This window comes from Heloderma suspectum, chromosome 3, assembly GCF_057233095.1.
Source record: "Heloderma suspectum isolate Gila_16-S chromosome 3, 16-S_ref, whole genome shotgun sequence".
NCBI lineage: Eukaryota > Metazoa > Chordata > Lepidosauria > Squamata > Helodermatidae > Heloderma > Heloderma suspectum.
Window position 1 is genome coordinate 115,063,494 of NC_139460.1, and position 16,347 is coordinate 115,079,840.

At 43.4% G+C, this 16,347-nt stretch overlaps 1 protein-coding gene across 15 annotated transcripts in view; it reads right to left on the reverse strand.

Annotated features, from left to right (window-relative positions):
* The window catches only part of STS (steroid sulfatase), a 175,039-nt gene that overhangs the window by 118,571 nt on the left and 40,121 nt on the right, over positions 1–16,347 (reverse strand). For all 15 annotated transcript variants that reach the window (XM_084844254.1, XM_084844249.1, XM_084844252.1 and 12 more), the window contains 2 exons: positions 13,540–13,662; positions 10,605–11,028 (listed from right to left, as the gene is read on the reverse strand). In XM_084844254.1, coding sequence (XP_084700380.1) covers positions 10,605–11,028; positions 13,540–13,660 — 545 coding nt within the window. In that variant the 5' untranslated portion in view covers positions 13,661–13,662. The remainder of the gene's footprint in view (positions 1–10,604; positions 11,029–13,539; positions 13,663–16,347) is intronic.

Sequence of the window (16,347 nt, forward strand, 5' to 3'; positions counted from 1 at the left end):
CCCATTTCAGTCGGGCTTCAGGCCTGGGCATGGGACAGAAACGGCCTTGGTCGCCTTGGTGGATGATATGAGGAGGGCTCTGGATAGGGGTGAATGCTCCTTCCTTGTTCTCCTCGACCTCTCAGCGGCTTTTGATACCGTTGACCACGGTATCCTCCTGGACCGCCTGGAGGGGTTGGGCATTGGAGACACTGTATTGCGGTGGTTCCGGTCCTTCCTCTCCGGCAGGTACCAGAGGGTAGCACTGGGAGAGGAGGTTTCGGACCCGTGGCCACTTACTTGTGGGGTGCCACAGGGTTCCATCCTCTCCCCAATGCTATTTAACATCTATGTGAAGCCACTGGGGGCTATCATCAGGAGGTTTGGGGTGCAGTGTCATCAATATGCGGATGACACGCAGCTCTACCTCTCATTCAAATCTTCACCAAGGTTGGCTGTAGAATCCCTGTCCAAATGTCTGGAGACGGTGAGTGGCTGGATGGGGAGGAATAAGCTGAAGCTCAACCCTGACAAGACCGAGGTACTTTTGGTGGGAGACAAGAGGAGGCTGGGGGATGTTGACCTGGTGTTGAATGGGGTATGGCTACCCTTGAAAGACCAGGTCCGCAGCCTGGGGGTCATTTTGGACTCCCAGCTGTCCATCGAGGCTCAGGTGTCAGCTGTGAGCCGGACAGCGCTGTATCAACTCCATCTGATACGGCGGCTGCACCCCTTCCTTCCCGACCATCTGCTCCCATCGGTAGTACATGCCCTGGTCTCTTCTCGTTTAGACTACTGTAATGCGCTCTACGTGGGGTTACCCTTGAAGACGGTTCGGAAACTGCAGCTGGTACAGAACGCGGCAGCTCGCCTGATTAAAGGCAGCCGCCGGCGAGATCACATCACTCCAGTGCTGAAGGAGTTGCACTGGTTACCAGTTGTTTTCCGGGCCAAATTCAAGGTGTTGGTTTTGACCTTTAAAACCCTATATGGTTCCGGCCCAGCCTATCTTAAGCAGCGCCTCCAGCAGCACCAGACAGGCCGCTTAACAAGATCAGCCTCGGATGGCCTTCTCTCTGTCCCATCAGCCAGGACAGCTAGACTGGTGGGGACGAGGGAGAGGGCCTTTTCTGTGGTGGCCCCCACTCTGTGGAACTCCCTCCCTAGGGAACTCCGTCATGCCCCCTCTTTAATGAGCTTCCGTCGTGCATTAAAAACGTGGTTGTTCAGGCAGGCATTTGGGGTGGGTTAGGGTATTTAAAAAAAAAAATTATGGTAAAATTTTATTGTTTTAAATTGTTTTATGGTGGGTTGTACATCGCCCAGAATGGCTGGGTGACCAGTCAGATGGGTGATTAATAAATTTAATAAATAAATAAATAAATAAATAAATAAATAAATAAATAAAAGACACATCAGTAGGTCTTAAACAAATTGGTCACCATTAAGAACTAATAGCAACAGTTGTTCTCTCTCCTACTGACTAAGTGTCAGCCTCTTGAACCTAAGAACCTTCCTCAAACTCAAGAAAAGAAGGTACCATTGCTGGTACAGTCACAAATTCATTTATATCCTATGATAGGGATATATGAGAATTTCATTTTTGCTCACAAAATCCTGAATTTTGCCTTGAATCCAGCCTTACAGGTTGATCCTTTTCCTTTTGCTAAAATGTTAATTATATTAAAATGTCCCAACACAAACACAAACACAAATTATGCCACCTATGGTGTGTACATGCCAGCCACAAGGCTGACAAAATGAAGACATTGGCACCAGTGAGTTAGGACACATGGCCTAGAGCCCTGCTCGAGGCCATTGCCTGATTGCTCCTCCTGTCCCTCTAGGTTACTGCTGTAGGTGGGCAGATGGAAGGCCGCAGCAGCAGCCCAGTGGCAGCAACCCCACCAGTTGCCCCAGTATGTGGTGTGCTGGTGCTGAGCCTGATGCCCATTGTATGGGGGAAGGGAAAGAGTTTTCAGCTCCCTTGAAAACAATAGATTAAAAGGACTTTGAAGCCCCTGCTGGGACAAAGGCAATCTGAGAATATTTTGTGGGTTTGCAGTAGGATTCTTCAAAACCTATGAATAAATTTGAATAAAGTTGAAGACATATGGGATGTATGTTGTTCAGTCATTAAGTCGTGTGCGACTCTTCGTGACCCCATGGACAATAGCACGCCAGGCCTTCCTGTCCTCCGCTCTCTCCCGGAGTGTGCTCAAGTTCATATTCATTGCATTGGTGATGCTATCCAGCCATCCCATCCTCTGGTTAGGGATGTACGAAAGTCACTTACCTTTTCATGGAATTGATTTGCGGTGGGGGCAAGGCGCTCCGTCCCTCCCCCTGGAATCCTTGACGGGGGGGAGGCGCTCCGTCCCTCCCACCAGGAATCCTCGACGGCCGGCTCCGCTCCGCGGGGATTCCGCAGAGCCGCCGGCTGGCTCTGCCAGCAGCCGGACATCCGGCCGCTGGCTAGCAGGGACGCAAATGGTGGCTGCTGTAGCTGCCGCTGTTTCTGTCCCTGTATTCAGCTGTGATAGGCTACGTAAAGACTTACATAGCCTATCATGTCTGGGTTTTAAAAAAAAAAAGCGTACGCAAATGGCGGCAGCTATGGCCGCTGCCATTTGCGTTCCTTATTTTTGGCTGTCTTAGTCTATGTAAATATTTACGTAGACTAAGACGGTGAAAATAAGGGGGAACGCAAATAGCGTAGTGGGCGCTATTTGCGTTCCTTATTTTCACTGTCTTAGTCTACGTAAATATTTACGTAGACTAAGACGGTCAAAAATAAGGAACGCAAATGGCGGTGGCCATAGCCACCACAATTTGCATATACTTTTTTTTTAAAACCCAGACGTGATAGGCTACGTACGTCTTTACGTAGCCTATCACGGCTGAATACAGGGACAGAAACAGTGGCAGCTACAGCAGCCACCATTTGTGTCCCTGCAAAATTAGCCTATTTTACATAGGCTAAAATGGCGAATCAAAAAGGGACACAAGTAGCGCCCGCTACGCTATTTGCGTTCCCCTTTATTTTCGCCGTCATAGTCTATGTAAATATTTACGTAGATTCAGACGGCCAAAAATAAGGAACACAAATGGTGGCGGCCATAGCTGCCGCCATTTGTGTATGCGGTTGTTGTTGTTTTTTAAACCCAGCCATGATAGGCTACGTAAATCTTTACGTAGCCTATCACGTTGTTTTCTGTATTTTGTTTTAACCCAGCCATGATAGGCTACGTAAATCTTTACGTAGCCTATCATGTCGTTTTTTGTTTTTGTTTTTACAAGACAAATGGCGGTGGCGGCAGCCGGTCGGAAGACCAGCCGCTGGAGCCGCCGCCAAAGCTGCCGGAGCCGCCGCTGCCCGGATGATTTGGCCCAGGTAAGTCTCGTCCCAGGGGGGATCCGCGGGGGGGCAGGGGGGGGCAGGCCGTTCCGCCACAGATTTCAGGGGGCCAAATGCACTGGCATTCGGCCTTACCGAGATCCATGGCGGAATTCTCTGTCATCCCTAATTCGGCTTCACCGAGATCCGTGGCGGAATTCTCTGACATCCCTAGCCATCCCCTTTTCCTTTTGCCTTCAATCTTTCCCAGCATCAGGTTCTTTCCAGTGAGTTTTCTCTTTGCATTAGGTGGCCAAAATATTTGAGCTTCAGCTTCTGTATCTGTCCTTCCATTGAGCAGTGAGGGTTGATTTCCTTTTGGATGGACTGATTTGACCTCCTTGCAGTCCAGGGGACTCGTAAGAGTCTTCTCCAGCACCACAGTTCGAAAGCATCAGTTCTTTGGCGCTTAGCCTTCCTTATAGTCCAGGTCTCACAGCCATACGTTACTACTGGGAAAACCATAGTTTTGATAATACGGACCTTTGTCAGCAAGGTGATGTCTCTGCTTCTTACTATGCTGGCTAGGTTTGCCATAGCTTTCCTCCCAAGGAGCAAGCATCTTCTAATTTCATGGCTACAGTCATCGTCTACGGTGATCTTGGAGCCCAAGAAAGTAAAATCTGTCACTGCTTCCATTTCTTCCCCTTCTATATGCCAGGAAGTGATGGGGCCAGATGCCATGATCTTTGTTTTTTTAATGTTGAGTTTCAAACCAGCTTTTGCACTCTCCACTTTCACCCTCAACAAGACGCTCTTTAGATCTTCTTGGCAGAACTCTTATTAGCCTTTGTCCTGCTTCATTTTGTACACCAAGGCCATGCTTGCCTTTTATCCCAGTGATTTCTTGACTTCCTACTAAAGCATTCCAATCCCCTATGATGAAGAGGACATCTTTTTTTGGTGTTAGTTCTAGAAGGTGTTGTAGGTCTTCATAGAACTGATCAACCTCAGCTTCTTCGGCCTCGGTGGTTGGGGCATAGACTTGAATTACTGTGATGTTGAATGGTTTGCCTTGGATTCATACTGAGATCATTCTGTTGTTTTTGAGATTGCACCCCAGTACTGCTTTTCCCACCCTTTTATTGACTATGAGTGCTACTCCATTTCTTCTAAGGGATTCTTGCCCACAGTAGTAGACATGATGGTCACCTGAATTAAATTCACCCATGCATGTCCATTTTAGTTCACTGATTCCCAAGATGTCGATGTTCAATCTTGCCATCTCATGTTTGACCACTTCCAGCTTACCTTGATTCACTGATCTTACATTCCAGGTTCCTAAACAATATTGTTCTTTACAGTATTGGACTTTCTTTTCACCACCAGACACATCCACAGCTGAGTGTCCTTTCAGCTTTGACCCTGCCACTTCACTCTTTCTGGCGCTACTTGGAAATTCCCTCTGCTCTTCCCCAGTAGTATATTGGACACCTTCCGACCTGAGGGGCTCATCATGGGGTTTTCTTGGCAGGAATACTGGAGTGGATTGCCATTTCCTTCTCCAGTGGACCACATTTTGTCAGAACTCTCCACCATGACCTGTCCGTCTTGCATGGCATAGCCCTGCACAGCATAGCTTATGGCTTCATTGAGTTACGCAAGCCCATTCACCACAACAAGGCAGTGATCCATGAAGGGGTATGGGATGTATATACAGTGTCAGTTCCAGGTTTTGAGCAGTGAGGAGTGGGGGATTGGGCAAAATGCTCTCAGTGGTCCTCTCCATGTGTGGCCTCCCTTCTTCTTCACTGTTGTTGCTGTTGCCTATTTCCTTCCCTCTGGGCCTAACTGGCACCACCTTCCACAGAAAGAGAACAAGATGTGAGGACATTACTGCTTCTTCTCTTTGTTCCTTTCAATCAGGGGTGGGAAAAATGTGGCCTTCAGGATACATGCAGGCCCCCTATGCCCTGCCCCTGCCAAATTCGGCAGGAAAAAAAACACGGTGATTTGCTGCTGAAATAAGGTGATGCAGCTGTGGCAAAATAGCTTTCTTTTATAGCCATTTCAGTATGGCTGTGTGTGTGTGTGTGTTTTCCCAGTGGGTTCCAAAGGAATGAAATTATCCCCCAGACCCTTGGATGTGGCTCACTCCAGCTCTCAGTGTTTTTTCCTCACTCAGACTGGACAGGTAAACAGGCAGGAACAGCAGGCCAGGAAGCTCCAGGATCTGACAGTGGCCCTTGGTTTTTGGCATCTGGATTATATATACTCATTTTGCATCTGTAATTGTGGGGTGAGGTGGAGTGGTTTTTTGTGGGGGTCTTCAGTCCCAGCTTCTGCCAACCTAGCAGTTCGAAAGCAAGAAATTGCAAGTAAATAAATAGGTACCGCTTCGGCAGGAAAGGTAACAGCTTTCCGTGCACCTCGGTGTCCAGTCATGCCGGCCATATGACCACGGAAGCGTCTTCGGACAGCGCTGGCTCTTCGGCTTAGAAACAGGGATGAGCACCACACCCTAGAGTCGGACATGACTGGTTGGGGACACCTTTACCTTTATATCCTTTTTATCTTTAAAAGTTCATACCCCAGGAAAAAGTACTTTATAGCCTCCTCACTAATAAATGGTGCATACCTATAAATATAAAACCGAGGAGTATGGATAAAAATATTGTTTAAGCCAAAAAGCATTTATGGCTCCTGCAAGGCAAACAGTTGGTCCAGCTCATATTTTATAGCTCGATATATATCATATCAGAATGGCATTTAAGGTATGACTGAATTTAAAAATGAGTTTAAAAATGAAAAAAGTGTCAAGAACAAAATTCAAATATAGAACAAAAATGACAGGAATGTGGCTGTCAATTCATAGGTTAAGACTTAAAAAAAAAACCTATTGTATGTCTGAGTTATCTATTCCTATGCGGAGTAATTTACCAATGCTTTCAAATAGCTACATACATTTTGACATTTCCTTTTTCAGTCCTATTTCATAGTCTTAAATCTTCAGATACACAGCATCAGAGAATGATATATGTTTTGCTTTCCCATAAGACTATAAAAAGGCTTTCTCATCCTCAAGAAAATGTTCTTTCTTTCTTTCTTTCTTTCTTTCTTTCTTTGCAAATACAAGCACATGTACACCTTTCCCTATTGCTGCAAAGAGAGAGAAAAAAAGTTTAGATCAATCATGAAATCTATGTGGTTCGGTGCAAAAACAAGAACCCTGTTGCGAAGTTCATATTTGGGTTCCCTATTCTGGGGGGTGGGGCAGGGTGACCTGGCCCTTTCCACTACACTCCCTCCATTACATCCCTGCCACCTTCCACATGTTGGAAGGGAAAGGTCTGCTGAACTGAGAATTCTACTGTGTTCATGTAGGCTTCTCACATGATTTAGAACCTTGTGTGATCAGGATTCCAAGGGCCAAACTAAAGCTGTGCATGTATGACTGTTTCCCTATCTCTCCTGCAAGTGCGAACAGCCCCGATGCAGATCTGGACCATGGCACTTTGGGAGAGAAGGGTTTTAGCTTCCTCCCTACCACTGGAGACGGAGTTTGCTAAAAGAGATGATCCAACAGGATATCAATGAGGCTGAAATCAATGGAGCTTAAAAGTGCTCAACCTTTGGCAGGGTTGTGCTCACTATGGTTAGGGAATGGCTTGCCAGGCCCAAATACCTGCTTTAAAATATTCTAGGTATATAGTAGGCTTCTCCTTAAAGGCAGAATGTCCATAATAGCTAACAAGCCTATACACACTTACTTAGGAGTAAGTCGTATTGAACTCGGTGGGAACTTACTTCTATGTAGGCACGTGTAGAATTGTGCTATTAATTACTCAGAAGCATCAGCAAAAATATTTTTGTGAACCGCCCAAAGCGCTTCGGCTATTGGGTGGTATAGAAATGAAATGAATGAATGAATGAATAAAATATTTAATTTCAGACTCCTCCAGCCTCAAAAGGCAGTTCCAAGAATGATGAAAACTCAAATGGATGCATTCTATATAATGCACAGTATTAATACATGTATGTATAGTATATATAGAAGGGATACATCTTATATAATATATAGTATTAATATATATTATATAGTATATATACATTTTTAGACTTTCAGCGTGCTAAATGGCAACTGAGATAGGATAACTCAGAATGACAGTTGCTTTCACTACACAGAACTATAGAGAACCCTGAAGGCTTCACAAACCTTTGAAAGAAAATTGCTTAGTAAGTATTCCCCATGATTTTAAACTTTATTTTTCCTATGTAATATTTCTCAAATGTTTCCTATTTGCTTTTTTACAAATAGTAGCAGTCTGTCACCCCAGCTGAGTAATGAGCTGAGAGAACAGGAGTTGTTACACTAATTCTAAAGAAGTTAATTCCCATTAAAGAAGGCGCCATTTACTAAAGATATATTCTATAAGGTATGAGTGTCAAATGCACTGAATATAGTGTTAATTAAAATAATTAGCACATAGGGCTGACGTCTTTTCACCATTAACTGCTTGCAAATTAAAATAAATCTTCTATGTACATGATCCATAATAAAGTCAGTCAGAATTTCAAGAGTCACTTTCCTTTTGGAGGAAAGTGTACTGAAGACTGATGCTTCGCAATATTATTTATTTACAAATAGGAACAGTGCGCAGCACAGGGGCAGACAGTGCTAGATCCAAAGCAACAGCAATATCTCTGAGGCCCAATTCAAAAAACAAAGAACTACTTTTCCTTTTCCTAGCATACTCAAAAATGGGTTCTTCCCAGTTGCTTAGCCCACACTTTGATTAAGAAAACCAGTTTTGCAGTTTTTGGCCATCCTGCAGGTGTATGAGAGGCTAAGATGACATAGCTGAGAACCAAACTACATGTTACACTAATCACATAGTGTGTAGCTGAAGGTTAGTTTCTTATTTGCTGTAGTGTGAGCACACATGGCCCCAATTCAGATTGGGAGTACTGCACACCAGGAGGGAAGGATTAAACCTCCTCCCACCCCCGCCATTTCCCCATAAAATTCCTCACATTCGTATTTCGTACAGGGTGTGTGGGTAGAGGAGTTTAAAAAAAAGTATCCATTCGTGTCAGGAAAAATTGGGGAGGAACTTAATCCTCCCCTCCTGGTGCACAGTGGTCCCAATCCGAACTGGGGCCCCATGTGCTTACACACTACAGTAAATAAAAAGTTAACCCTTAGCTACATACTACATGATTAGCATAACCTGTAGTTTGGCTCTGAGATGTTCTGCTGTTGCAATCTATCATTTCTCTTAATGGCCAAGTCATGCCAAAGCCAGAAGGAATAACGGGACCAATAGATTATTGGCTAATCCGTACAAGTAGAATTTTTGTAAAACTAAACTGATGAATGATATAGGTCAATGTGCAAATTGTCTACCAGATAATTTTAAGCTGTATGTTCAATGAGCTTTTTGACAAACATTTCAAATTGCTATGCATCTAAACAGCTGTTCTAAAATATCCCTTTACTACTAGTGATGGAGGGACGGCCTCCCGTCCGAGTCCTCCAGGTCCCCACATAGCTACTGCCCCTGCTTCCATGCCTCCAGACCCACTCGTGCACCCCCCGTGCTTGCCAAGCCACCTGTACCTGCCCAGAGCAGTACGTAAGTGCCCATCATTCCCATGGTCACCATTTTGCAATAAAAAAAAAAATATGGTGAATCTGGAGTTCTGTAAATTTAATATTGCACTAATGGTAGGGATAAACGGGCACACACACCCCGTTCTGGGTTCTCTGGGTGCCTGCCCAGCCCCTGCCCCCACTCGCACATCCCCAGACCTGTGCTGGAGCCCCACATCTGCTCGCTTAGCGGCCCACACTTATCCAGGTAAATAAATAAAGACCTGTGTTCCATCCACCTCTGCTGCAATCGCCATGTTTTGAAAAAACATGGTGATCACAATACTGTACCCATAGACTTATATGCAAAATGGCGCCATGAATCTTGCGTATATGGGCGATTCGTGGTGCCATTTTGCGTATGAGTCTATGTGTGAAAAATGTGCACATAGACATATACGTAAAATGGCGCCGTGAATCGCCCATATGTGCAAGACTCACGGAGCCATTTTTACATATAAGTCTATGGGTACAGTATTGTGACTGCCATGTTTTTTCAAAACATGGCAATTACAACAGAGGCAGACAGGGCCCAGGTAAGTTGTGGGCAGCTCAGCAAGCATGGGATGGGGCGAGTGAGGGCAGGGACTTGGCGGGAACAGCTTGGAGAGCGCAGGTACAGGCGGTTTGCCGGAATCCCAGGCCGAGACGGACACCTATGCCATCCCTAGCTAATGGCAGACGTAAAGGTTCCATCTATGCAGCATTACAGGCATAAATGGGCCACTTAGATCAGTAATGTTGCATAGATGGGGCGTTCACTGCTATCCTTTGCCCAATATTAAATTTATGGAAGTTCATGGGGGGGTTGCAAAATGACAGTTGTGGGAATGATGGGCGCTCATGCAGGGCTCCGGGTAGGTGCAAGCAGCTCAGTGAGCATGGGTGCACGAGCAGGGGCAGTGCCTTCACGGGCACAGCCCAGAAGTGTGAGCTAGGGGAAGTCCATTCGACTCCCGGACCCAGCCAGGCATCCACACCATCCCTATTTCTACTAAGACCATGGATGCCCTATAAATCCATTGGTATGTGGGATCCAGTGGTAGCACTCACCCACATCTTCACACTTTATTTATTTACCTTTAAATATTAATGACATGAACGTAGGGATGTCTGGATTTTGTGAAATCTGTCTTGTGTGTGTTTCATGGATTGTGTGGTGTCATTCGTTCTAGCGTCTGTTCCCAGACAGACTCAATTTTTTTAATTAGGTGGAAAAATACGCAAATAATTCCGTAAGAGGGTTCGTGAAAATTTATGGAATTTACATTAGTACATAACATTTAGCGTATTGTCCCACATTGCATTCAAATTTCCCCTGTGTATATTTTCCAGTCTCAGCAGAAACATGAATATTTTCCTATGAATAAATTTGCATAAATTTCAGGAAAGTTAAAAAGAAAGATCCGAAAGTCCACGGACTCCACACGGCCTGAGGAGGACAGTCTGCAGAGGATTCTGCAGGTCAAATTCTTAGAAATCCAAACTGATTTTAGTCTGTCTTGAATTTCTCCAGCATCCCTACATGAATGGATGGCAAACTTCTGACACTGTGTTCACCCACCATATCACAGGTACCTCTGTAAATGAGCCATCACAGTGAGGTTTCAGTACCTTAAATCTAGACACACCTACCTTCTTATAAACCTTTTGGCTTCTTCTGTAAATCTCTGAGTTAGGTTCTCATAGCTCCAAGGTTGCTGGGTAATACTGTGATTTCTCATCAAGAAGCAGTTTAGATACCGAAAGTTATAAAAGAAGAAGAGCAAGGTTCCAACTAACACTGCAGCCATTACGAAGAAGTAGCTCAGTACTCTGTGGGGAACTTGGAGGAGGCCAATATAATGCAGAACCTCCAGAGAGATTAGAGCAATCCCAGTGATCTGGAGTACTGTAGAAATGTGCGTTTTCATCCCACGGCCAAACACTGATCCCTGCCCAGGTTTGCAGTCTCTAATATTGTTCACAGGGATCCCATAGAAATAATCAAATCCATGATTTAAGGGGTGGTGGCAGAAGTCATCACTGCTGTTGCAGTTAATCCCAAGATGCCATTTGCCTAAGTGAAGAGAGGCATACATATATTTCAGATGGATATTCAATTGTAGTCTTATAGCCTTCCCCCTGCATTTTTTTAAAAAATGACCCTCTTTTGTGCAATTAAACTTCCTCATCCCTCAAAAACATAAACCATGCGTGACTCCCATTATAGTCACTATTGAGGGAAGGGTGCCCTCTACTCGTTCACTATGTGAAGAAGATCACTGGACTCCTAACAGTGCAATCCTATGTGTGTTAGACAGAAAATAGTCCCACAATTCCCAGCATGCCCCATCCAGCCATGCTGGCTGGGAGATGCTGGGAGTTGTAGGACTTTTTTCTGCCTAAACATGCATAGGAATGAGCCTGTAGTGTAGGAACCACGGTAGTGATTCATAGATAACAGGCTGATAACACTATGTAATGTCAAGACTGAAAGTTACATTTTTATTTTAGTTATCTGCTATTAAGAAATTAAGAATGGAGATTACAGATTAGTTTGGTTCACATTTTAATGCAAACCAACCTAATGTTGCACTTTTGAACCAATATGTGAACTGAAATTCAGTTATCCTTCAAAATTAGGGATGGCGGAGAATTCCACCACGGACTCCAATGAGGCCGGATTCTTTAGAATTTGCCCCCCCCCCCCAGAGTCCATGGCAGAACGGAAGACTTACCCCCGCCTCTGCACGGAATCCTCTTCAGCTGGATCCTCCGGCTCAGATTGCCAGCGATACGGCCGCCATGCCGTATCGCTGGCTGAAGGGGATATACTGCGGCCGCAAATGGCGTCCGGGATGCCATTTGCATCCATGCTTTTAATTAATGTGATAGGCTACGCAAATATAAATATAAAAATAAATATAAAAAATAGTCGATCGCGTTAATTAAAAGCACGGCTGCAAATGGCGTCCGGGACGCCATTTGTGGCCGTAAAGGCCTTAGTTTAAGGTAAATGCAGCCATTTACAGCTGCATTTACCTTAAACCGAGGCCTTTACGGCCACAAATGGTGTCCCGGATGCCATTTCTGGCCGCAGTATGTCACGTCCCCTTCAGCCAGCGATACAGCATGGCGGCTGTATTGCTGGCGTTTTGGAGCTGGCTGGCAGCTCTGCGGAATTGCTGTGGAGTGGAGCCGGCTGGCGAGGATTCCGGGGGGAGGAATGGATCAACTCCTCCGTCCTGGCAGACCTCCAGTGAAAGGGAAGGTAAGGGATTCGTACATCCCTATTCAAAATTTACACTCCTCCAGAGTTTGCAGTGGAATTCTCCAATCAAAAATACTTGGAAAATGGGTGTAAAACAAAAACGTGCAGAAAAAAATTATACATTAGTGAAAATAATGTTCAATAATGTGCTACTGGGTTTTGCCTGTAAAGGGAGTACATATAGTAAAATAAAATTGTAGTTGGAAAATTGCTTGCAAAAATTGTGCATATTACTCAAAATTGCATGAAAAGTGACTGTATTAGGAGAAATGCACACAAAAACGCATACATATTTTCATATGAACTTAAACATTTTCAAAGTTTGGGATGAACTAACTTTAAGATATGAAAAATGACAAAGTGATAGAAACTTAAACTGACAGATTGTGTTTTGTTTTAATCCTCTTCTACACTAAAACAACCACTAGCTTGCTTTATTGTAATGATTATTTTACGGTACATGTCAGAGAGTTTTCCTGTTCCTGTGATTAATTTGAAATTTCATTCAGACAAAGAAAAACCATTGAAACTCATGAAATGTCAGCGTTCTATCAACGTTATGGGTTGGATACAGATTTAATCCTATTTAGAGCATATCCATTGAAATCAAGGATATTTATAACTAACTTAAGTCCCAATCAATTTCAATGGGTCTACTCTAAGTATGGATCCAACCCAATATATCTAGTTGTGATTATTGCTTTTGTGTTGTGAAAGTATACTTAAAGCCAGCTAGATAGCAAGGTGAGTTGTAAGCTAGTTCCATAAATGTAGATAACTGTACTAATAGCTAGAGTGTTGGACTGGGAGTTGGGAGATTCTTTGGGCCAGTCACAGACTCTCAGCCCAACCCACCTCACAGGGTTGTTCTTGTGAGGATAAAATGGAGGAGAAGGATTATGTATGCTGCCTTGGGTTCCTTAAAGGAGGAAAAAAGTTGGGATAGAAATGTAATACATACATACATACATAAACAGAATGTTAAATGTGTAATGTAGTTATACCACCACAAGACATACAAGATTCAGTAGGTCAAAGGTACAAAATTCAGTAGCTCAAGGACAACTACAGCATTACTATTCCGCTTGATCTATCACACTTTTATTTGAGAGGGTGTTTGGATCTCAGTGATGTTGTAGTTTACTGTTGGAATTTCTACTGGCTTTTCCTGTTTTATTTTAAATTGTGTTATTTACTTTGTTGATATTATACTTTTAACTTGTACGCTTCTTTTGGGAAACAATTTTGTCAAAAAACAGGAAATTCTAAAACAAACAAAACAGTCAAACCAAGCATGTACATCTTGATCAACCTTACCTATAAGAGCTGTAGAATAACCTTTCCGCTGCAGAAGTTTTGCAAAAGTTATTTCTTCAGTAGGTAGTCCACCGGAAGATGCAGAAAATAAAAAGACTCCTATTCGATGCAAGCTAGCCATTCCTAAAAGAATTTTAAAAATACTTTGGAAGTTGAGGCAAAACCATTTTCATTAATAGAATATAGACCATTTAAAATGAAGCAACCTTAGAACAACACTTTATCAGATTAGGTATGAAATACAGATTGTATTTTGATTGAATATTCAGTTTCAGCTGTGCTGGATCATTCTTTGACTTTCCATTTATGTAAAAATGAGAAAAAACATCATTGGGGAAAATCTTCCAAGAGTTCTCCTAGGTCAGCCTTCTCCACCTGGTGCTCACCAGCTGTTCTAGACCACATTGGCCATGCTGACTGGGCTGATGAGAGTTGAAGTCGAAAACATCAGGAAGGCACCACGTCGGGGAAGGCTATTCTAGGTGCAGTACAGTAGCTAAGGCTGCAATCTTATATTCACTTACCTGGAATAACTGTCATTAAAGTTAATGGGACTTACTTCAGAATAAGTGCTATAAAAGGTTGAGTTACGAATCAGAAAGTATTGACCAAGGCCCTTCTTCTTTACCCACCTTTGAGAACAATCAGACGGCTGAGCACAAGGGAAAGGACTTTTTCAGTGGTGGCACCACACTGACAGAACTTATTACCAGCTGGGATATATTGCCAGTTCTTCAGAAGGGCCAAAAGATGCATTTATTCTCAGTAGCCTTTCCCTTAGGGAGGTGGTTGGCAACTTGTGGCCCTCCAGGTGTTTTGGCCTACAGATCCCATCAGCCCAAGCCACCATAACCAATGGTGAGGGCTGATGGGAGTTGTAGGACAAAAGAATCTGGAGAACCACAAGTTAGGGCCTATCTCTGCCCTAAGAGTTTTACAGGGTTGCTTTCTGGAAATTGTTTAGTGTATTATTCACTTTAATGTTCATACATGGCTGGCTTTAGTCCTACTGTTAGGCTTTTATTAGTTGTTAACTGGATTTTAATTGTGCACTGAATTTTGTAAGCTGCCTTTAGTCAGCTTTTTGTCTATACATGGCCTATAAGCATCCTTATATACATACATACATAGGAACATAGGAAGCTGCCATATACTGAGTCAGAGCCTTGGTCAATCTAGCCCCATATTGTCGACACTGATTGGCAATGGCTCTCCAGGGTTTCAGGCAGGATTCTTTCCTCACCCTACCTGGAGGTGCCAGGGATTGAACCTGCAACCTTCTACATGCAAAGCATGTGCTACATACATAAAAAATCTTACGTCTGCCATGAAGTCACTGGGTGGCCTTAGGGAAACCACTCTCTCTTAGTGTCAGCCCCCACCCCATTTCCAATATTGAGATAACAATCTCCTACCTTACACAGTTGTTGCAAAGAATACAAGATAATATATGCAAATCACTTCAGACAATCAAATATGCAATACTAATAAATGATGATGATGACAACTATTAGAGTTTTGAAATCAAAATAAGGGCCATTCACTTGTTTCTCCTTACACCTTTCCCCAGGCAATTCCTCCCTCATTTATTTATTATTACATTTATATCCCACCTTTTTTCCTCCTTAAGGAACCCAAGGCAGCACGCATATTCCTCCTCCTCCTCCTCCATTTTATCCTCACAACAACAACCCTGTGAGGTGGGCTGGGCTGAGAGTCTGTGACTGGCCCAAAGTGACCCAGTGAGCTTCCATGACTGAGTGGGACTAGTCTAGAACCCAGATCTCCTGACTCCCAGTCCAACACTCTAGCCACTGCACCACACTGGTTCACTGACTTGTAAGCATTATTCCTCTTCTGATATCAACAACAACAAGGTCTTAGTTGTTTGGTTCCATGATAAAATGTGTTAGGTATAAAATTTGTCCAAGGTCTGTTACTTTCTATCCGCCTGGATGGCAGATAGAAAAATATGAATGAAATTAGACTTATTGCAGGTGTGATGAGAGGAAAAAGAGTTCTTTTCTCCTGTTTATAAAAGAGTAATATGATAATTAGGTTAGTAACCAACACACATGGAGAGTGATTTACTACCAAGATCCTGCTATGAACAGATAAATGTTGCTGGGTCACTCAGTACAAATTCCTGCTAAATCTATTATAGCACTATTAAATTCCCCTGCCCCTAAAACATCTGGATATATATGGAATAAACAAGTCAGAATTGCTTGGGAAAAATTGAGGCCTCAATTCAAACAGTAACAGCACAATCCTGAATACATGTCTACTCAAAAGTAAGTCCTATTGTTTCAGTAGACCTTACTTTCAGGTAAGTGTGGATAGGACTGCAGCCTAATGTGTTTAATGTTTGCTGGTATCAGTACAGATCTTAACCAACTGTTCAAGCTAAAGTTATGAACCCCTACAGATTAAAAGGGACTGAGTTCATTCACAGAATTTGAAACTGTCATGGTCTGTGATAATACCAACAGTCACAATGTCAAAGTTAAGCCCAACCTGATATTTCTTTTTTGTAATATTATTTTATTTATCCCAATAGCTTCACTAAAGAAGTAACAAAATTTGATAGAGATACTTTCTCCTTTGGGGAGACAAGAAGGCACAGGCTGCTGAAGTGAATACATTATAAAAGAGTTTGGCTGAAGGAGAACTAATGGCATCTAATATTAAAATCTATTATGAGGCTGCTCAGCTAAGCCAGGCTGGCTATGGACATTTTGCTGCCTATGGCAGAATAGCCAATTACACCCCATCCCTCTCCAAGTCAAGGTGCATAGTACCCAAGGC